Source organism: Mesoplodon densirostris, chromosome 2 (assembly GCF_025265405.1).
Source record: "Mesoplodon densirostris isolate mMesDen1 chromosome 2, mMesDen1 primary haplotype, whole genome shotgun sequence".
In the NCBI taxonomy this organism is placed as follows: domain Eukaryota; kingdom Metazoa; phylum Chordata; class Mammalia; order Artiodactyla; family Ziphiidae; genus Mesoplodon; species Mesoplodon densirostris.
Window position 1 is genome coordinate 26204721 of NC_082662.1, and position 18696 is coordinate 26223416.

The 18696-nt window shown below is 53.7% G+C and overlaps 1 protein-coding gene across 1 annotated transcript in view; it reads right to left on the bottom strand.

The window, feature by feature from the left end:
• Positions 1 to 17768: 17768 nt before the first annotated feature.
• The window catches only part of SPOCD1 (SPOC domain containing 1), a 31042-nt gene continuing 30114 nt past the window's right edge, over positions 17769 to 18696 (bottom strand). Inside the window, exon 16 of the mRNA XM_060081663.1 lies at positions 17769 to 18436. Within this exon, the coding sequence (XP_059937646.1) occupies positions 17769 to 18436 (668 nt within the window). The remainder of the gene's footprint in view (positions 18437 to 18696) is intronic.

Here is an 18696-nt window from a genome sequence, read left to right on the forward strand (position 1 = left end):
AGTCCGCCCGAGCGTGTCTGTGTCTGTGTGTGTCCGTGTTCCCGGTCCTGCGTGTGTCTGCGAGTGTGCCAGTGCGTCTGGGTGCTCGCTGCCTATGTCACTGAGGGTGTGTCGGTGTGTCTGCGCTCACGTGTGGACGAGCGTTTGCCCCAGTGAGCCTAGGGGGCGGGTGTTTGTAGGAAGGAGTCTGAGTGTGTCTGTCCCTGTGTGTCCGCGCCCAGCCCCTGCACAAAGCTGCGATCGTGTCCCTGCGTTTGTGCACTTAGGTGTCTGCATCATAGTGTCTCCGCCGGCGTTGGCGCCCACGAGTGTCGGTGTGTCTGTGCAAGGGTGCAGGAGTGGGTGTCCGTGAGCGTGCGCTGGGGGCACAGGCCCGACGCCCACAGCCGCCCGTGCCCCCAGCGCTGTGTGTCCTCTACACCGCCACTGGGCCTCTCTGGGCGCCCGCGGGAGGCTGAGGGAACGGCCCTCTCCTCACAGGGACCCCGGGCCGCCAGCCCGGGGCACGCCCCGGCCCTCTCCTCCCCCCAACCCTGGTCTCCCGGCTCGCTGACCCGCGCGGCGCTCAATGGGCTCTCGGAGGCAATGGCCGGAGAGGATGAGCCATTAGCCCGAAGGGCGGAGCGGCGCCCGTTTCACGCTCGCGCTCTTCTGAGGCCGTGGTGGGTGGGGGGAAGCTCATTCGTCTTGGGCAATGGGCTTGTGCGGCTCTGAGATCTTCGCCGACATGTGGCTGCACTGAGATTCAAGCTAGAGCGCAGGAAGGACCACCAGGATACCAAGGCGGTGCCGACTCCTAACATGCACATGCGCACACGAGCCCTAACTCAGACGCGTCTGGGCACATTCCTAAGCACGCCTAACATAGCCAGGCGTGTGAGACAGGCCCCTGACACCGGGCTCAGAGGGCAGGACCACGGATGCACACCCAGAGACCGGCAAGGTTGTGAGCACATTTCACTCACTTGAACAGCCTCAACTCTCCCTGGGTTTTGGACCCTGTTGGGTGAAGAACACCGTGGCTCAGAAGTGCTAGAGAAGAGGGGCGGCCTGCATCACTCCATGTTCCCTTTACTCTGTCAGGCCCCAGTTTGGGCCCTGACAGGGAGGGTTCACTCTGCATCCTATCTCCCAGAAGCTGGGGGGAGGGGGCACAAAGACCCCAAATCCAGTTATTCCTGGTCATTCCAATAATGTGTGGTCCCATAGCCAGAGGCAGACAAGAGCCAGTTGCTGCCTCGTCCTGGGGGCGCCCCCCAGAGGCCTGACTAGGGACAGGGAGGTGACATCAGGATGCCCAAAGGACAAGAGAAGAGGAACTAGGGATGAGAAGATGATTTCAGGTCCTCCTTCCCTGACAGATGGGGAGCATTTTGGGGAGGGGAGGGGCCAACCCCTCCCAATAAGCCTCAACAAGGGGCCTGGCACCAAGGGGCTGCTCCAGAAACACTAGGGACAGAATGAAGAAAAGAAATAAATGAGTCAGAGAAAGCAGAGGACCACCTGAGGGCTGAGGGAGCCCTATACAAAGGCAGAAATAGTATATTCATGCTCTGTACCTGTGTGTGTGTGTGTGTGTGTGTGTGTGTGTGTGTATGCAGTTGTTTGGGGGAGGACACGTGAAGCTGGAGATTAAGCTGGAAATATCTCACTGAGGGTCTTGTAAGCTAAACTAGAGGTAGATTTTATTCTGAAAGCAAGAGATCTATGAAGAGCGTTGGACAGGAAAGAATCATAGTCAAGTTTGTTTAAGGAAGGACACCGGGCAACTGGAAGGTGGATTTGAGGAGTCAGGATTGGAGAAGGCAACTGGTTAGAGGCTCATTCGATCATTCATTCATTCATTCAACAAATATTTAGTGAGAGCTTACTAAAAATGTCTGGCACTGAGCGAGTGAAACGGATACAACCTAGGATCTCAAGGAACTTCTAGAACCTGACAACCACATAACTGCTGTGGTTATGTGGAGTTTACCTTCCAGTGGGGGAGGGGAGCCAGATACAAAAGCATAAATACATGGCATGTGAGTGTTGCTAAGTACAAAGAAGGAAGACAGTGCTGGGTAAGGAGGCAGGAGAAGTAGAGGAGAATGGGGGTGATTTGGGGTAAGGTGGTCAGGGAAGGTGTCTCTGGGAAGGTGACATCCAAGCAGAAGGAGGTGAGGGATATTTGGAGGAAGAGCTGTCCAAATAGGGGGAACTGCAAGTGCAAAGGCCCTAAGGAGGAGTGTGCTATTTACTCAGATGGGGAAGGATTTGTGGGAAGTCGATATTTTCTATTTTGGACACACTGCATTGAGGCGCCTTCAGGACATCCGGGGATGGTGACCAAGAAACAGGAGAGATTTGGGTAAAGATAGGGATTAGAGAGAATGGAACCTTGGGAGCTAATGCAGTAGGAGAGATTAAGGATACACTGCAGGGAGAAGAATGGAGAACAACCTGAGGTGTGAGAGTCAATTTTGGAGAGACCGGCTGCTAGGGGTGGAGAGTGGGCGTGGGGACAAGGTGACAAAAATGGCATCCCCAGAACGGTCCTGGTACTAGCTGCCCCTCCTCCCAGTCCTGTCTGGGCCCACAGCCTCTCCTCTCTTGCCAAACTACCCTGCTGCCTGGGAGAGAGCCAGGGAAACAAGCTGGGTTGTTGACAGGAGCCCCTTTCGACATGACCTCCTGTGGTCCCCTGGGCTCCGTCTGCCCCATTCTGGCCATCAGACCCAGCCTGTCCACCTTTAGTGCTTCCTTCCTCTCCCTTGCAGCTGAAACCTCAAGCAACTCTGCAGCCCTCTCAGATGTTATCGGTCCTGGGGAGTCGGGGAGCCTGGACTGAGAGTCTGGGGGGCCACAGACTAAGTCTTAGGTTGCTCCCGAGCCTCAGTTTTCCCTTGTGTTGGGATTTGTAGAGACCTTCCAGACCTAACATGGTTATAATCTCTGAGGCTCTTCCATCACATTTCAGATGGTTTCAGTGGTGTGCTGGTAACTGTTTAACTGGCTCTGGGTAGGGAGTAGGGAGGTGTAGCCTTGATTTGTAGCATTTGTCAATTTCCATGGTGTAAAGCCTCGCATGATGGTCAATTTCAACTACTAACATGAAGTCAACTGGTTGGCAAAAGTCCTAAACATTTACAATGGGCTCTCATAAGCTGGATGAGCTGGCTCCGGCACCTTTGCCAGACCCTTTCCAGAGAGATGGAAGAGGCAAAAAGCCTGGGGTGGGGCATGGGGGTGTGCGTGGTATCTGCCGGCAAGTGAGGAGGGAGAAAAGCTGGGCTTTCTAGCCTCCCCATCTTCCTCTCAACACCGAAGTCATTCCTCAGGGAGAGGCTCAGAGCCTCTTGTCTGCCCCCATTGCTCCTCCAACTTTAACCATTTGACATCCTTCCTAGGCTTTCTACCTACTGCATTTCCTACTCAAAAGGGGTCTGGTACCCACGACCTCTTCCACTTTCCCCTCCTCCCTCTCAAAGGGGCACCTTTACTTGGAAACAGAGGCCAGACAGCCACAGGCCATGTCATAAGGACCCGTAGTCAGGCCACAGCTGTGGTCACTATAGACAGGTGACCCAGATATCTGGTGAGCTCTGCCACCAGCTCCCAGGACGTTCCTCCCCCTACCTGTCCTCAGTTTCCCCATCTGAAAGATAGGTAGCAAGTGCTGGCCTCTCCAAAGGCTCTTTCAACTGTGAGATTCTGCAGTCTCTACCTTTCCTTGTCTCAGCCCTGATGGCAGCTCAGGGCCTCCTCTCTCAGACACATTTCCCCAGCCTCCTAGACCCTCCCTGCTCCAGTGGCCCCCCACTGCCTCTGGCTCCTCAGGCTCCCCGATAAGGGGCCCAACTAATTCCATTAGGATTTCATGTCAATTAGCAAACAATTACACGGGAAAATTGGTGCCTAATTTGGAGCAATAACAACAATTCCATTGGACATCTCCACTGGCCAAGGCGAGATAGCTGCAGACAAGACTGCTCACCAGGCCTGGCCCCATCAGAGCCCCTGCAGGATGGGAGCTGGCTCTCAGCCCTGACCTGAGCCAAAGCCTACAGTTCTCCTTTAAGGATCTTTCTTTGAACAACTTTGCGCTGATGACATGGTCTGCCCAGGCCTTTGTTAAGTGAAGGTTATAGAGGAAAGGAGGGAAAGTGGGCAGTGGGGACAGAGGGGAGCTGAGGCAGACAGGGCCTCCTTCACTGAGGAGGTGGGGAGGGTTTGGGGAGGCAGGGAGGAGGGGAGACATGGTTGGGGGGGACAGTAATTAACATGAGCAAAGGCTTGGATGCTGGAGTGGGTGATGTGAGCTCAAGACTAATGGAGAAACCAGCTGGGCCAGAGCACAGTGGGTGGGAGGAGCTGAGGCCACAGAGGTAGGTAGGGTCAGACTGGGAATGCCATTCCAGGGGATTGAAACATTCTCCTGGAGGCCTAGGGAGCCCCTGGGAGCTCAGGCGAGGAGGAGGAGGAGGAGGAGGAGGAGGAGACTGTGCTGAGACTCATCTTGGGTTCCTGACCTTGGACCACCAGCAACTACCCATCTCACCCACAGCTGCTGTGGGGTCCCATCTGATCTCCCCTCTTAACATCTCTGTAACCCACTGCCTTTGTTCAGGACCACAGACATGTAACAGTAGCTGCTAGTCTTGTCCCTCATCCTCTGACAGTATTTTCCCCAGGTGATCACCCTGAAGAACAAATTCAACCATATTCCTCCTTTGCTTAAACCCCCACTGGCTCCCCAGTGCTCTCGGGATAAAGTTCAAACTCCTTACCTCAGCATTCACTGCCTTTTACCATCTGACCCCTGTAGACCCCCCAGCTTACCCTTTCTTCCTGCCTCCACATCCACCCCATGTCCCAGGATCTAGACCCCATTTTCTGACCCTGCCAGCCTCTTTGTCACCTCCCAGCCTTTGACCATGCTATTCCTTCAGCCTGGATTTCTCAGTGAATCTTTCCAGGCCCCCTCCTCTACCTCCCAGATCCCTCCAGAAAGCATCAGTTCTTCTCTCCTTTGGGCTCCCTTTGTAACCTCCTTCTGTGACACTGTAAACTCTGTTTCAGAGCTCTTAGCACCAGCATCTGCTTGTCCCACTGGACTCAGAGCTGCTCATGGGCAGGGCCTGGAGCTGATTTACTCCGTGTCTCCTTCCTCAGCACCAAAAGTGAACAAATAAAGGAGACAAAGGGATGGGAGAAAAACTTTTTCCCCTGAGGGTGGTAGGGAAGCTGAGGCAGGGACCCAGAGAAATATTCATGAATCTGGTGATGCTTCACTTAGAAAGGAAAGCTGGGTCAGTTTTCAGCCCTCTGTCTGCTAGAGCCAAGCCCTGCCCCCATCCCTCCAGGGTTTTTTCCCAAACATCCTTACAGAGCTTGGAGTACCTCATTTCAATCCACTCTTACCCAGGTGTTTTCACCTCTGCTTTCAACAAATGAGATAAAGAAAGCCCCTACTAAGCCAAGGATACCCCACCCCCAAAAAGGCAGTTCTCAGGAGGGCAATGGCACAGTAAACTGAACTGCAGCGTGAAGGACTGTGGGCAGACTCAAGGAGGAACTTCCTGACCATCAGGGCTCAGCCCCTAAAGTGATCCCTAAAGGAATGACAAAGGGAGAGGGGCGGGGGGCCTTGGCCTATCCAAGGGAGACCAAACAGAGGCCAGGGATGGATACGCAGACCTTCCTGGAGGCAGGGGGATACCTGGCTGACTTTTCTGAGAGCTTGGTTCTCACTTGGGGGGGTTGCCACTCCATCTCAAGGCCCATCATTCACATTAATTACTGAGAAAAAGCTGATTTCTCCTCATTTCCAGACCTCAAATGACAGTATCATTAGGCTGGTAATGTTCAGAGAAATTGTGTGTGTCTGTCTTGGAACGTTTCCTGAGCCAGAATGCGTGAGGGTGCCCCCAGCGAGCCCTTGTCTCTAAGACACTCCGAGTGGCAGAGGGCCAATCTCAGAAAGAGATGCTGTGCCACCAGGGCAGAGGTGCTCTCCCTCTCTGGTGATGGTGATTAAACTATACCAGGCAATGGTGTGGGTAACAGCTCACATCACAAAAACCCTGCCAGATGTGGACAGAGCCAGCAATTCCCCTCTGGGACTTACACAAGGACACAAACGTCCTTGAGTCAGCTGAACTTGAACTCAGGCCTGACAGTTGTCACAGGCCTTCCCGGTCTTACCTGGACTCTGTGCTCTGAGCTCCCTGCCCACCTCTGGACCAAGAGGCATCTGGGCACCATCTTGTCTCTGGGAAGGGCGAGTTGGCCATTGCCACACATTCCTTCCTCCCTCGGCCCCCTGAACATAAACATGAGCAGACCTCAAACAATACCTCACAGCCCTTTATATGCCTCTTCACACTCTTCATCATGTTTAACCCTCACTCAAACCCACTTATCATATGTGGAAACTGAGGCCCAGAGAGGTGAAGTAATTTGCCCAAATTCAATCCTCCGAGCTAAAGCTTGACTCCAGGTCTTCCCAATGTCAAAGTTTAGGCTGAAGACAGAGTCTTCAGTGAAATCCACCCAGTACACTGGGAACACCTCCTCTGTCCCTGCTCCTGAAACAGAGAATTGGACCCAAACAGACTCTGCCCTCAGAGCTGAGGTTGGTGAGGGAGAGGCAGGATGTAAAAATATAATTATAGCTCACTGTGATCTGTGCATGACACAAAAGAGGAGATACAAAAGCTTTATCCTCACCAGTAATCAAAGACATGCAAATTAAAATAATATGATGTAGTTTTACCTATTGAAATGAATAGTTTTTTTTAAAGATAGCACCAGTGTTGATGAGAACTGAAATCTGGGGCGCTCTCAGCCTCCATTGATGGAAGGGTAAAGGCCATCGGGCTGTGGTGTCAGGAGCTTTTAAAACAGACAGACCCCTTGGTGCTCTTAATCTACTTTTAGGAACTCAATCCAAGAAATAACCAAAGATGTTGAAAAAGAACCACGCATAAGGATGCTTATTGCCATTATTTATAACTGTGAAAAATCACAACCACCATAAATGTCTAGCAATAGAGGGTTGGTTAAATAAATTATGATATATCCATATATAAGAATATTATGCAAACATTAAAAGTCATGTTCTTGAAGAATTTTTAATAACCTGGGGAAAAACTCATTATACAATGATAAGTGAAACAAAGCAGGAAAAGAAACTGTACATATAGGATATTCTTAATTTTATAATGAAAATATTCAATCAATTCATTTAAAGAAAGTCTGGAAGGAAATAAACAGAGAGTTAAATCTGAAGAGAGGATTATTGGTGATTTTTTTGTTTCAATTAATAATGTTCTGTTTCTTCTAAATCTTCTACAAAATTTTTGGGGAAAAGTCATTAGAAATATGTGCAGTGTGTGTGCAGGGGCGGAAGGGGGCAGCTCAGGATGTCATGAGAACACAGAGGCTCCTAACCCAGCCTGGGCAGTCAGGGAAGGCTTCCTGCTGGAGGTGATGCCTATGCTGAGTCTCAGAATGTGAAAGTTCATCCAAAGGAGGGAGGATTGGCTAGTATAAATGGTAAGTATAATTTTGGATATCTGGGTAATTTCTAAGAAAGATAGGATGCTCAAACATTGGTCATGAGGTATAGTCTATATCTAGCTTTGCTTTTTTTTTTTTTTTTTTTTTTTTGCGGTACGCGGGCCTCTCACTGTTGTGGCCTCTCCCGTTGCGGAGCACAGGCTCCGGACCCGCAGGCTCAGCGGCCATGGTTCACGGGCCCAGCCGCTCCGCGACACGTGGGATCTTCCCGGACCGGGGCACGAACCCGTGTCCCTTGCATCGGCAGGCGGACTCTCAACCACTGCGCCACCAGGGAAGCCCCGCTTCTTATTTTTATATGTTATGAAGTAGTTAGATCTTTGTGTCAGTCAAACTGTCACTTAAGAAGGTATAAAAGGGATGTGTATAGCAGTGGGGGTTATTTCACGTGTTCTTATAAACTCTTTTGGTTTGTGTGAAATTGTGATTTATAATAAGAAATATATATTTTGTCTTCCTCTTGAAAAAAAAAAAAAAAAAAAAAAAGGAGGGAGGATTGGTCCCAGGCTAGGAAACATTATGTGCAAAAGCACAGAGGAAAGAGAGATCCTTACCTCTTCTGGCAACTCTTAGTAGATGTGTAGCTGAGTGAAGGGGCAACAGGTAAACCCAGTCAGTGAGCAGAGACCTAGACCAGGTTGAGGAGCTGGCGCTTTGCTGTGAGAATAAAGTGGATGGTCCTCTGCAGGGGCTGTAACGTAACAAGATCCAAGTTGTGTTTTAGAAAGATCGTTGTTGTGGCCACAGAATGGGGCATGGGAGACAGGGTGAGGCCAGGAACTGGGGAGAGCCATTAGGAGTCTGTTGCATCATCTGGGTGAGAGAGGGGGTTGGCCTGGGCTGGGCGGTGGTGACAGAGAGGAAGAGAGGAGGGGCAGGCTGGAGCAGTGATCATGAGGAGATTTGACAGGATTCCGTGATTAATTGGAGAGGGGAGGCGGGGTGGGGGAGGGGAGGCTCTGCCTCTGACAGTGACTGTAGCGCGCACATGCAGGCACTCAGATTTAGACCGCACGATTTCAGTCGTGGCTTTCTCCCCCATTCTCCCAAAGGGGCAGATTTGGGGCTTAGTCAATATTTGGCTGAAGACCCTGGAAGAAGCTGACCTTGGCCCAGTCACCACCTGATCCCTGGCTCACGCTGGGCACACCTGTGCCCCTGTGTGTGCCCAGCCTGCTGCGCCAGAACGTGGGGGTGGGCAGAGTTAAGGGGAAGCCCACATGGAGGGGGGCCGTGGGCAGGGGCAGGCACAGAAAGGCCAAGGCTAGGCCTTCCCTCATGACTCAGATACATATGGCCACACACATGGACCAGGATCCACAGAGAGAGGGCACAGTCGTCCACAGGGACTCTGAGAGTCACAGACAGCACAGGTAGAGAGGCACAGAGGCACAGCCTGATGTAGGCTGTCAGACGCAGGTCCTGTCGCACACACAGCCGCATATCCACGGTCAGACAGCCTCCAACACGGTCAGCCCCAGACGGGGCTCACGCTCCGGCCACTGTGCTCAGCTGGAGCCCCCAAGGGCCTCCCGGCTATTCCACCCCCAGCCCTACCACCCCACCTCCCTCCCCAGGAGGATGGGACGGAGGGGCCAGCAGAGGGGACTGGCACAGAGACCAGCAGCCAAACGGGGCAGCTGGGAGGGAGGCCTCTGAGAAGGGGTTGCCAAGGCAACAGGCTCCTGCAGAACCAACCAGGGGCTTAGATTCTTGACTCTTATTTTTAGAAGTTGGGCCTGGGCTGGTTGGACCAGCCAGCGGGCCAGGTTCCCCCAGGCAGCGCCTGATGGTATAGACACCAGCCTCAACCCTGTCTCCGGGGGTTCAGGTGGGCACTGCTCCTGCTGAGACTTCCACACACCCGCAGCCTCCTTCCCAGGGACATGCCCTGGGCAGGATCTTCTACTTCCTTCTGTCTTCCTGCAGACCCAGGATCCTTCTACCAGCACTAGCATCTAACCTCCAGGCCCCAGGAACGGGGACAGAGCCTGCCCTCCTTCCACAGCCTGTTGATGTCTATGGCTTAATTTCTGGTGTGCTGGGGAAAGAAAGGGTGGGGAGCTTGGCCAGATTTGTGTGGTGGTGTGTGTGACACCTGTGTCTGAATAGTGCATATGTGTGTACATCTTAAGGGTGACTCTCGCACTCAACTCTGCATGCCTGTGTGTGTGTGTGTGTGCATGTGTGCGTGTGAATTCTCTCTTCTGCAGGGGCAAGACAGAGTTCTCCCTCTCTCTCAGCCCCACTCACCACCACCCCCCACCCTCCACCCCTGCCTGGATGTCTTAAGAGTGGGGAGAGGGCAGACACCTCAGCTGGAAAGGTCATGGAGGGCCTGGGCCCTGGTGTCCCCTCTTGTCCAGGCCCTCTCTGTGTCTGAGCAGATAGCTCCTGAGGGGGGTGAAAGAGTGGCGTCAAGGACGGGAGGGACCAGACACATCCAGGTGGACAGAGACTGGATGAGGGGAGCTCGGGGAAGCTCCAGTGAGCTGACATCATGGCGACTCCTCCAGCTGCTGGGGATTTCTCTGTTAATCTGGGACTGCTCCGTTTGCATCTCATTTGCCTATATTTGCATAACAAGAACCTGGCTGGCACCAGAGATTGAAATTCCTAGCCTGGGTAATTATGTGAAAAAGCCTCTGGAGACCAGCAGGAATGCTGGGGCCAGGGAAACAGAGGCAGGGAGCTGGATGTGTTGATGTTACTGGTACCCATTCAATCCCAGAAGCCTCCACTCCTTCCCTAATCCCTGCTGCGGGAGGGGTGGGGATGTCAGTGAGAATGGGATGGGAGGGGCGGCAAGACTGAGAATCAAGTCATCCTTGGGAGCCCCCGACGCCCAGATGGAGCTGGGCACAGAGCATTCCCATGGGGGGGATGGCCTGAATTTGGTCATGGCAGGGTTGGGAGTGGGGATCGAGAAGTAAAACTTAGCAACCTCTGCCCATCCCACCAGCCCCCTGCCCCCCTCAGCCCCCCTCAGCCCCCATCAGTCCGTTAAGAGCTGACTCTAACCAGAGAGCCTGGGATCGTATCCTGGATCTGCCATTTACTAGCTCCAATATTTTCAGAACTGGGCAACCAAGGCCCTTGCCCTGGACCCCCCACTTTAGATGACCCCACTTTGGCCCTCTTCTGCATGGGGTGAAGAATTTGAAGGTCCACAGTGCCACAGGGTTGTGCCCACCTGGAGCTCCAGCCCCCTTCTAAACTATACTCCAACCCAGGATCCTGGAATTCCCTCCCCAAACAGCCCTAAACCTGCCACCAGGGCCTGGTGGCCTCTTCCCACGTCCTTTCTCCTCAAGCTTGAAGGGTGGCAGAAGGGTGGCTCTTTGCCAGGAGTGTGGCAAGCAGGGTCTCGAGTGTCGGGGCATCAACAGGCTTGCACACAAGGCCCCTCGTGCAGCCACAGGGAACCCAGGGATGGGAGAGAAGGGAACTGGGTGGAGGGCTAGAGGCCTCCTTTTGTACACTGCCCTAGGCTCTTTAAACACTTGGGGTGGCTCTGACAAGCTATTTGACCTTGGGCAAGTTACTTAACCTCCCTGTGCCCTTAAGTGGGGTTAATAATAGTAACTGCTTCATAGAGTTGTTATGAGGATGAACTGAGTTAATTCATGTAAAGCACTTAGAACGGCGCCTGGCACAGAGTAAGAGCCTGTAAGTGTTAGCCATTATTACCTATTATCCTGGGACTTGGCTTTTTTTCCTTCCAGCTGCAGAAGAAACACCTTTTTTTTCACTTTGAGAGACTGAGGAAGAAGTAGGGGGTGGGGGATACCCTTTCCACTCGTTCCCCTTCTCCCTCAGAGCCCAGACCCACCTTTTCTCCCTTCCCAGCAATTGAATCCCCAGGCCAGGAGGCCAGGAGGCCAGGAGGGCAGCCAGGTTATTAGCCTGAAAGTAATGATTTGTTTAACGTCCTTATTCGTTGAATGAGTGAGTGAACAAATGAACAAGTGAAAAACAAAGACTGAATGAATAAAAGTCAAACAGAAGGCTCGATTGACTGACAGAAGGAGAGACTGACAGGCAGATGTTTTGGCTTTGGGGGCCCTCAGATCTGTTTCCTCTCTGCTTTCATTAGATGGTGGGAGGCCCAGGGGGAGTGAGGGGCCTGGCCAGGCGATCTGCAAGGTCAGCCCTGGCTTTGGCGAGTGGCTCGTGCCTTGGGAGGGGGTGCCACTGCCAGGGGCTGCTAAAGGGGGAGCGCCAGACACTGCCTGTGTCTGGGTCCTTTTGTGTCCTGTGGAGGTCTGCGTCTGTGTGGGTGGCTCCGTGTGAATCCCTGTAAATGTGTGTCTCTGCTCAGAAGCTCCTCCCTGCCCAACAGTGAGAGGCCCTGGGGCAGGCCGCACCTGGGTCTTGGGGGGGGGGGATGGGGGATGTTGGTGAGCTTCATTACCCCCTTATTTACACCGTGGCCCCCTCTGGAAGAGCCAGGCCTCAATGTGCCCACCTGTCAGCCGGCGGCCTAGCAGTGAGGGAGAATTCTCCTGGGGCCTGGAGGCCTCCGCCATCTGGCCAGACTAGTGTTGGGGGAAGTGGGGGGACCTGTCGCAGGATGACCCTCTGGGTCCTCGGGCTTGGCATTAGGCTCATCTCAGAGAGGGATGGGAGTGTGGGCACGTGGGAGTGCAGGTGTGTGTGCGCATCGCTGCATGGGAGCCCGTGTGTGTGATTTTGTGTGTGAGACTGCGTGGGCAGATAGGTCTGGGTGTGACCATGAGTAGAATTTTATGTGTTTATATTCATGACTGTCTATGTTTGTGTGTCTGCATGACTGTATCCTTGTGGTCTGGGGTTTCTGTGTATGATGGCGTATGTCCCAGGCTGTGAGCTAAGTGCATGAGTCTTGGGTCTGGGGGTTTTCCATGGGAAGCTCCAAGGTGGAGGCTGGAGTGAGAAGGGCCCGGTGGGGACTGGAGCTGTGGCCTTGAGAGGACGGTGAGCATTCTCAGTGAACTCCTGACTCGGCTTTCAACCAGGAAAAATTAATCTCCAAGTCCATTCCTTTAGAAACTGTTCTCATTTCTCCCCTCCTACCTGGGTGAGGCCCAACGGTGCTGAGTCCCACTAGAGGGGCTGGAAGTCCCTGTGAGGAAAACCAAGGAGTCCTAGAGGATGTTTGACAGTCTCTGAGCCTCGATCCCTGGAGGCAGACCCTGGAGTCAGCAGAAGTCGCAGGTTCCCCGTGAAGCATCCCATAGAGAATTCCCTCATCTGCCCCAGTACAGAGACAGCACACACATAAAGCCACTTTGAGGTACAGTCACACAGTTACCCAGACCTGGGCACTGACACAGCATCACACATGAACTGGAAACCCACGTGTGTAGTCACAGATCCGCTGCACACAAGCACATGTACCCATTCCCATGCACACATCACAACGCGGACACTCGTGCAGGCACTCAGATGTATAGACACATGCGTGCTTACACACAGGAACATGCCCATACATCGGTAACACACACTCTTGCAAGGACATACATGCTTGGACTTACATGCACACAGACATGCTTGCATACATGTTCACAAATATTCTGTCCCTTCCTACCCGCACTCCGGTACTCTCAAACCAATGCCCAGCTGCAGCTCTCACCCACTGTGCACGACCCTTTGCAAGGTGGGCATCAAAGGAGGACAGATGCCATATGCATCTGGGACCCTAGGAGTATGGAGCTGTGTGTCTATATATCCAAATTGTATATGTGAGTGCCACTGTGTGTCTGGTCGTCTCTGTGGCTCTGTCTAAAACAGGGAAGTGTCTGTTTATGACACTGTGGGTATTTTCCTGTGTATGTCGGCGCGTATTTCTGAATGACCAATGTGTAGCTCTGTGTTGTGTGAATGTGAGTGTGGGTGACAGTATAGGATGTGTGTATCTGTGTGACTGCACTTTGTGGACTATCTCTGTGAGCATGTCTGTCTATGTGTGTCTACGTTTGTGTATATGCACATTTCCCATGTATATATGACTCTGTGGTCCTGAATCCACAGGCTGGCTGGCCTGACTCCCTCCCTGCAGAGGCTGCAGCCTGGGGCGGGGCCGGGAGAGACTGCACTGAATCCGTCAGCCATTGACAGTCGTATTTACAGAGCCCCGAGTAGGATGTAATTGCTTCTATTAATCTTTCTCCGGTTGTTAATTGCTCACTTATCGGGTTGTGTATTATGCCGACTGTTGCTCTTAATTCGCCTCCATAGCTGCAGGTGTTTGCTGCCTTATTAACTGTTAATCGGCGCAGCTAGAGATGGAGACTTAATTGGCCCCCAGAGCGGGACACAAGCAGGCCAACTGGGCACTGCCAGGCTCTCAGCCTGTCCCTAGAATCCTTACCTGTGGAGCACAGGTGGCTACGAGGGAAGGAAGTGGCTCACTGCCATCCGCTGGCAGACAGTAGTCCTGCATACAGTGTCAGAGTGACAATGGCAGGGTATGGCCCCCAGGTAATTCCACCTCTTCCAGGAAGCCAACCAACCAATCGGAATCCAGCTTCTATACTCCCTCTTCATCACCAATAACCTTCCTCTACCCAGGATAGGAGCCAATCTCATTTATTTTAATTATCTGAACCTAACTGAGAACTAAGAGACCAACACAGAGTGGAACTGATTCTCCTCCTTTAACACCTGCCCTGCCTCCCCTCTGACCCTAGCAGTCAAGGATGTTAAGGTTACAGAGACACCAGCAGAAAGGAGGGAGAGAAGGAGCTTCTGCCAGAGCAGGAAGGTAAAGTTAGACCCAGGAAGGACTTCCCAGCTTTTGAAGAGGCTATCTGGAACAATTAGAGTCCAAGTAAGAACAAGAACTTCCAGGAGATCTACTGCTCCATCCCAGCCACGCTCAAGGGGTAGGGTACCTCGGAGCCTCTGCCCCAACAGAAAACTCACTTCCTCCATGGCTCTGCTACAGAGCTGCATCAGTGAGAGGGCTCTCCATACTGAGCCCTCCACCCCAAATCACAGCAGAGGAGTCCCAGTTGTCCACAATAAGGACCCTGAGGACCAGAAAGGGCAAAGGAGTGGCCCCAGGGTCCCCCAGTCCTCTCTGGTAAAGGCTCAGATATATGGCTCTTCAAGCAAAGTTTCTGACCTTAGCCTCCTGCTGGACCCTGCTCCATCCCAGATATCTCAGTCCTGGAGAGTACTTTCTCCATCACCTTAGCTCTGGTTCTTAAGTCTCTCAACCTCCCTGCTGCCGTTTTGAGACAGAAATGCAAGGTTTCTGGAAACAGTTGGCCACTGAGAGAGACAAGGATGTAAAGGTGTGTGTGGTGGTGGTGGTGGTGATGGGGGTGGTGGTGTCCGTGTTTCTCACCAACCTGGCCTCCAGCCTCCAAGAAAGACAAACAGGCAAACTAATAGTCCTCATCCTGTGCTTCGAACCCAGTCTGCCCTGACATCTGGAAGTTCTTCCGGGTGTTTAGTTGTCATGACATGAGCTGCAAAGAAGTCAGTTTGCTTTGGCTGGGGACTGAGAGGAGCTGGGCTCCATGGAGGGAGGCAGAGAGCTACCACTGAGTGGATCCTGTATGCCAAGAGCAGCAAGAAGTGCACGTAAAAGTGGCATCCCATTGAACCCTCACATAACTTGATGAGTTAGGGATTAGTATCCCTATCCACAGAAAAGGAAACTGAGCCAGAGAGAAGACAACTAAACTTGCCCAAGGCCACACAGACAAGAAAGGTTAGAACTGGGATTCCAACCAGACCTGGCATTGAGTGGTGGGACTGGGTCTTTGGTCAAGGGTACGTGGACAGATTCATCCAAACAGCTCTATGAGGTGACTGGGAGGCCCGGGAACCGGTGGTCACTATTACAGTTCACCCGCCCACCCCAAATCTGGGAACATTAATAAGCAAAACACTCACGCATGCGCGGCCCACGTGCCCATCAGGCGGGATGAGAGAGAAGCAAACGGAACTGTCCAGGGATAGTTGCCCAAACAAGTTCCGGCTCCGCCTCTATGTTAATTACATGCAGATATATGTAAATTTGAACACGCCACCGCTCAAACCTTTGGGAGCAATGGGGTGACACTGGAGCGGTTGCTATGGAAACCCAAAAGCGACCCTCCCTCCCCCTACCGCACAAGCAAACGCGTAGACACGTGCACAAAGACCCAGGGTTCCTCGCTCCAGAGCCCAGAGGATAACGGAGTCGCGGAGGGTGTGACCGGAAGGACCCTCCGGGACGGCGTCCTGCCCAGGGGAAGCTGAAGTCGCGGGGAGAGCAGCGTCGACGGCCGCCTTCCTTTAAAACCGAGGGAAGCTAGCTGGCCCTTCGGGTCCCCTGATACGCCTACTCCGGTCCAGCAACGTGAGCCCCGCCCAGCGTTGCTTAGCAACCCGAGCCCAGCAACCTCCGGTCACGCCCCCTAGCAACAGCTCGCCTAATCCGCGCTCCTGGCCTCCTCTGCCGAAAGAAAGGCAAGGGGCTTGTGCACTAGCGCCAAAAGGTGGGTGGAGGTCATGCTGTCCAGCCCCCAGCCTCGAAGCAGGCTGAGGATTTCGGGGTTCACCTATAGCCCTCTCTGCGGGGCGAGGTGCCAGAGGGCCGCATGATCACTCCCATTTACAGAGGGGAAAACTGACGCTCCGAAAGGAAGTCCCAGCCCAGAGTACGGAGCTTTTTTCCCCCTGAGTGCTCGGGAAGGGAGCAAACGGTCTCCTGTCTCCCTGGGAGGAAGTCCTGGGCTTGGAGGGAGGGGGCGCATAGCCGTCCCCCAACTGCCCTGTGTTAAGAAAATGACCCAAGTTGCTGCCGACTTGAGTCAAGCCGCAGGTTGCAGGGTAATTTGCATATAGCACTGAGGCCCTCACAAGGCCCTCGGAGCTCCCCCCCACCCCCGGTTCACCTGTCCAGTCCCCCCCCTTGTCCCACCCCCGGCACCCCACCCCACCCACACACGCGCGCCCAATCCCTACGGCTAAATTCCCACACTTCGTCCCGCCTCCGGCTTGGCCTCCAGTCCTGCCAGCCCCGACCTCCATCCCAAGGCCTAGGGCCCCCTCTGCTGTCGGTCGCGGGTAGGGCAGCAGCACAGCTCATGGGGCAGAGAAGTGGGACTCCCCCAACTATTGCCCCATCTTTCCCAGCCCAGGGTGAGGCTGGTACATGGGCAGACTTCAGAGAAGGGGTGGGAAGAGATACACCCCTTCAGGCCGGGGCAGCGGTGAACGGTGGGGTCCTGCCACAAGTTCTCTCCTCCAAGCCAGGCCCTGCTTCTGGACCCTGGGTTAGGTAGCGAGGAGGCAGTTAGTTCCCATGGCAATGCCTAGACTCAGCTCTCCGGAGGTACACACACACTGAGATGCCTTACAATTGTAGCTGCTGTTAAGAGCTCACTCCAGGCCCCAGGCAAAGCAGCACCATCCTGCCCTATAACACCAGCCTCCAACCACATCCTGAATGTCCACCCCCACCCCCAGGCCAAGACCCTTGGCTTTCTCCAGTATCAGTCCCCAGGAGCTGGCAAGAGGAACAGAGAGGAGACATCCTATTTGGACCTCCCAACTTCCTCAACAGAGACCCACACAGACATATGGTCACAGGCATGCGCACACACAGAGACCCTCAGATACACACAGAGACACGTAGGGATTACAGCGGTAACCCCCGACTATCCAAAGGAAAAAGTCTTGGTAACTGAAAATTTTTAAATCCATTGCAACTTGCTCTCCTTTTCCTCTCTAACAATCTCTAAGTGTCTATGCCCCTTCAAAAGCCTCATTTTTCTCTCTCTCCCCGCAACCGAGTGCTGCCTTCTCTCCCATCACTTCTTCCACCCAGTTCAAAATACTTGCAAAATGCTTCCAGAGCCCACCATGGCAACAGCTGAACCCTGGCGCACAGTGATGGTTAAGGACCTCAGACAAGCAGCTGGCAAGGCTGCCCCCTCCATCCCTAACACGTTAGCTCTGCTATATCTGTGCACAGAAACTCCCAGACACACCCACGCCAACCCACACATGGCCAGGCCCAGGGTCCCTCCTGTCCAGCCAGCAGATGCAGTCTCAACTTTGCCAAATTCTTTATTAAACCAAAAATTAACACCAAGCAAACTGCAGAACAGGAAATTCAAACAGCTAACCGTCCCCTTCCTCTGCCCCTGTTGCTCTTTCTGGAGCACCTTAGGGTTCAGCACTGGTTAGGGAATTAAAGCCCCTCTTTTGGTGGGTAATGAGGGTCAGGTCTCTGCAGGAAGGGGACACTCAGAGCCGGCTCCATCTGTAGACCCCAAAGAGGAGTCAAGGGATGGGCCAGGGGGCTCTGGAGCTGCAGGGGACTGGCAGAGGAGGCCAAGAATCCCAGGGGCTGCAGGAGGCTGGGCAGGAGGTCGGGGAAGTTGCTCCTGGCCTAGGGACCTCAGTGAGGCTTGGAACAGGTGGCTTATGGCCACCAGGGATTTGAGATGCTGGAGCAGGGCTTGGCGGTGACAGGAAGCCCTGTGGAGGTGCTGGTCATGGCCAGCTGGTGAAGCTGAATAGGGATGCCAGGACTGATGCCAGCCTGGGTTTGGAGGCCGTTGCCCTCGCCCAGGACCCTGCCAGGTCTCACACTCTCCCCACAGTCTCCCCCTGCCTCTGGGAGGCCTCTGCCAAGCACAGATTCCCCTTGGAGCCAGGCTGCCCTTGCCCTGGCCCTGCTGCAGGGCACCCACCGGGGGAGGGGATCCCTTCAGGGCCACGTCTGGCCCCGTGGCCTCTGGCTGGTAGCACCTCATCTCCGCTTTTCTGTTGAAGGGGAGCATTTTGCGAACCTTCCCCCACAAGGGGCTGGACTCTGCTGTGGCCAGAAGCCCTGCCTTGGGGAGCAGCACAGCCAGCAACAGGTTTGAGTGAGTGGCTTCCAGGCCTGGAGAAAGAGGGGGAAAGAGACCAAAGGCTTGGATGGAGAGAACTCATAGCCCCCAGAAGCTGCATTCTGGCTGTGGCAAGAGGTCTGGAGGTTAGACCCCAAGAAGAGCTTTCCAGTAGTGAGATGGGGCCCATGAGATGCTGGGAAAGTAAGTAGGAGGGTGTAAGATTTGCTCTCACAGTGTGTGAAAGGGTTCACTTGGCTGAGACTGGGGCATGGATGGTTTAATCTCAAGACCGTATGATTCATTCTACCAC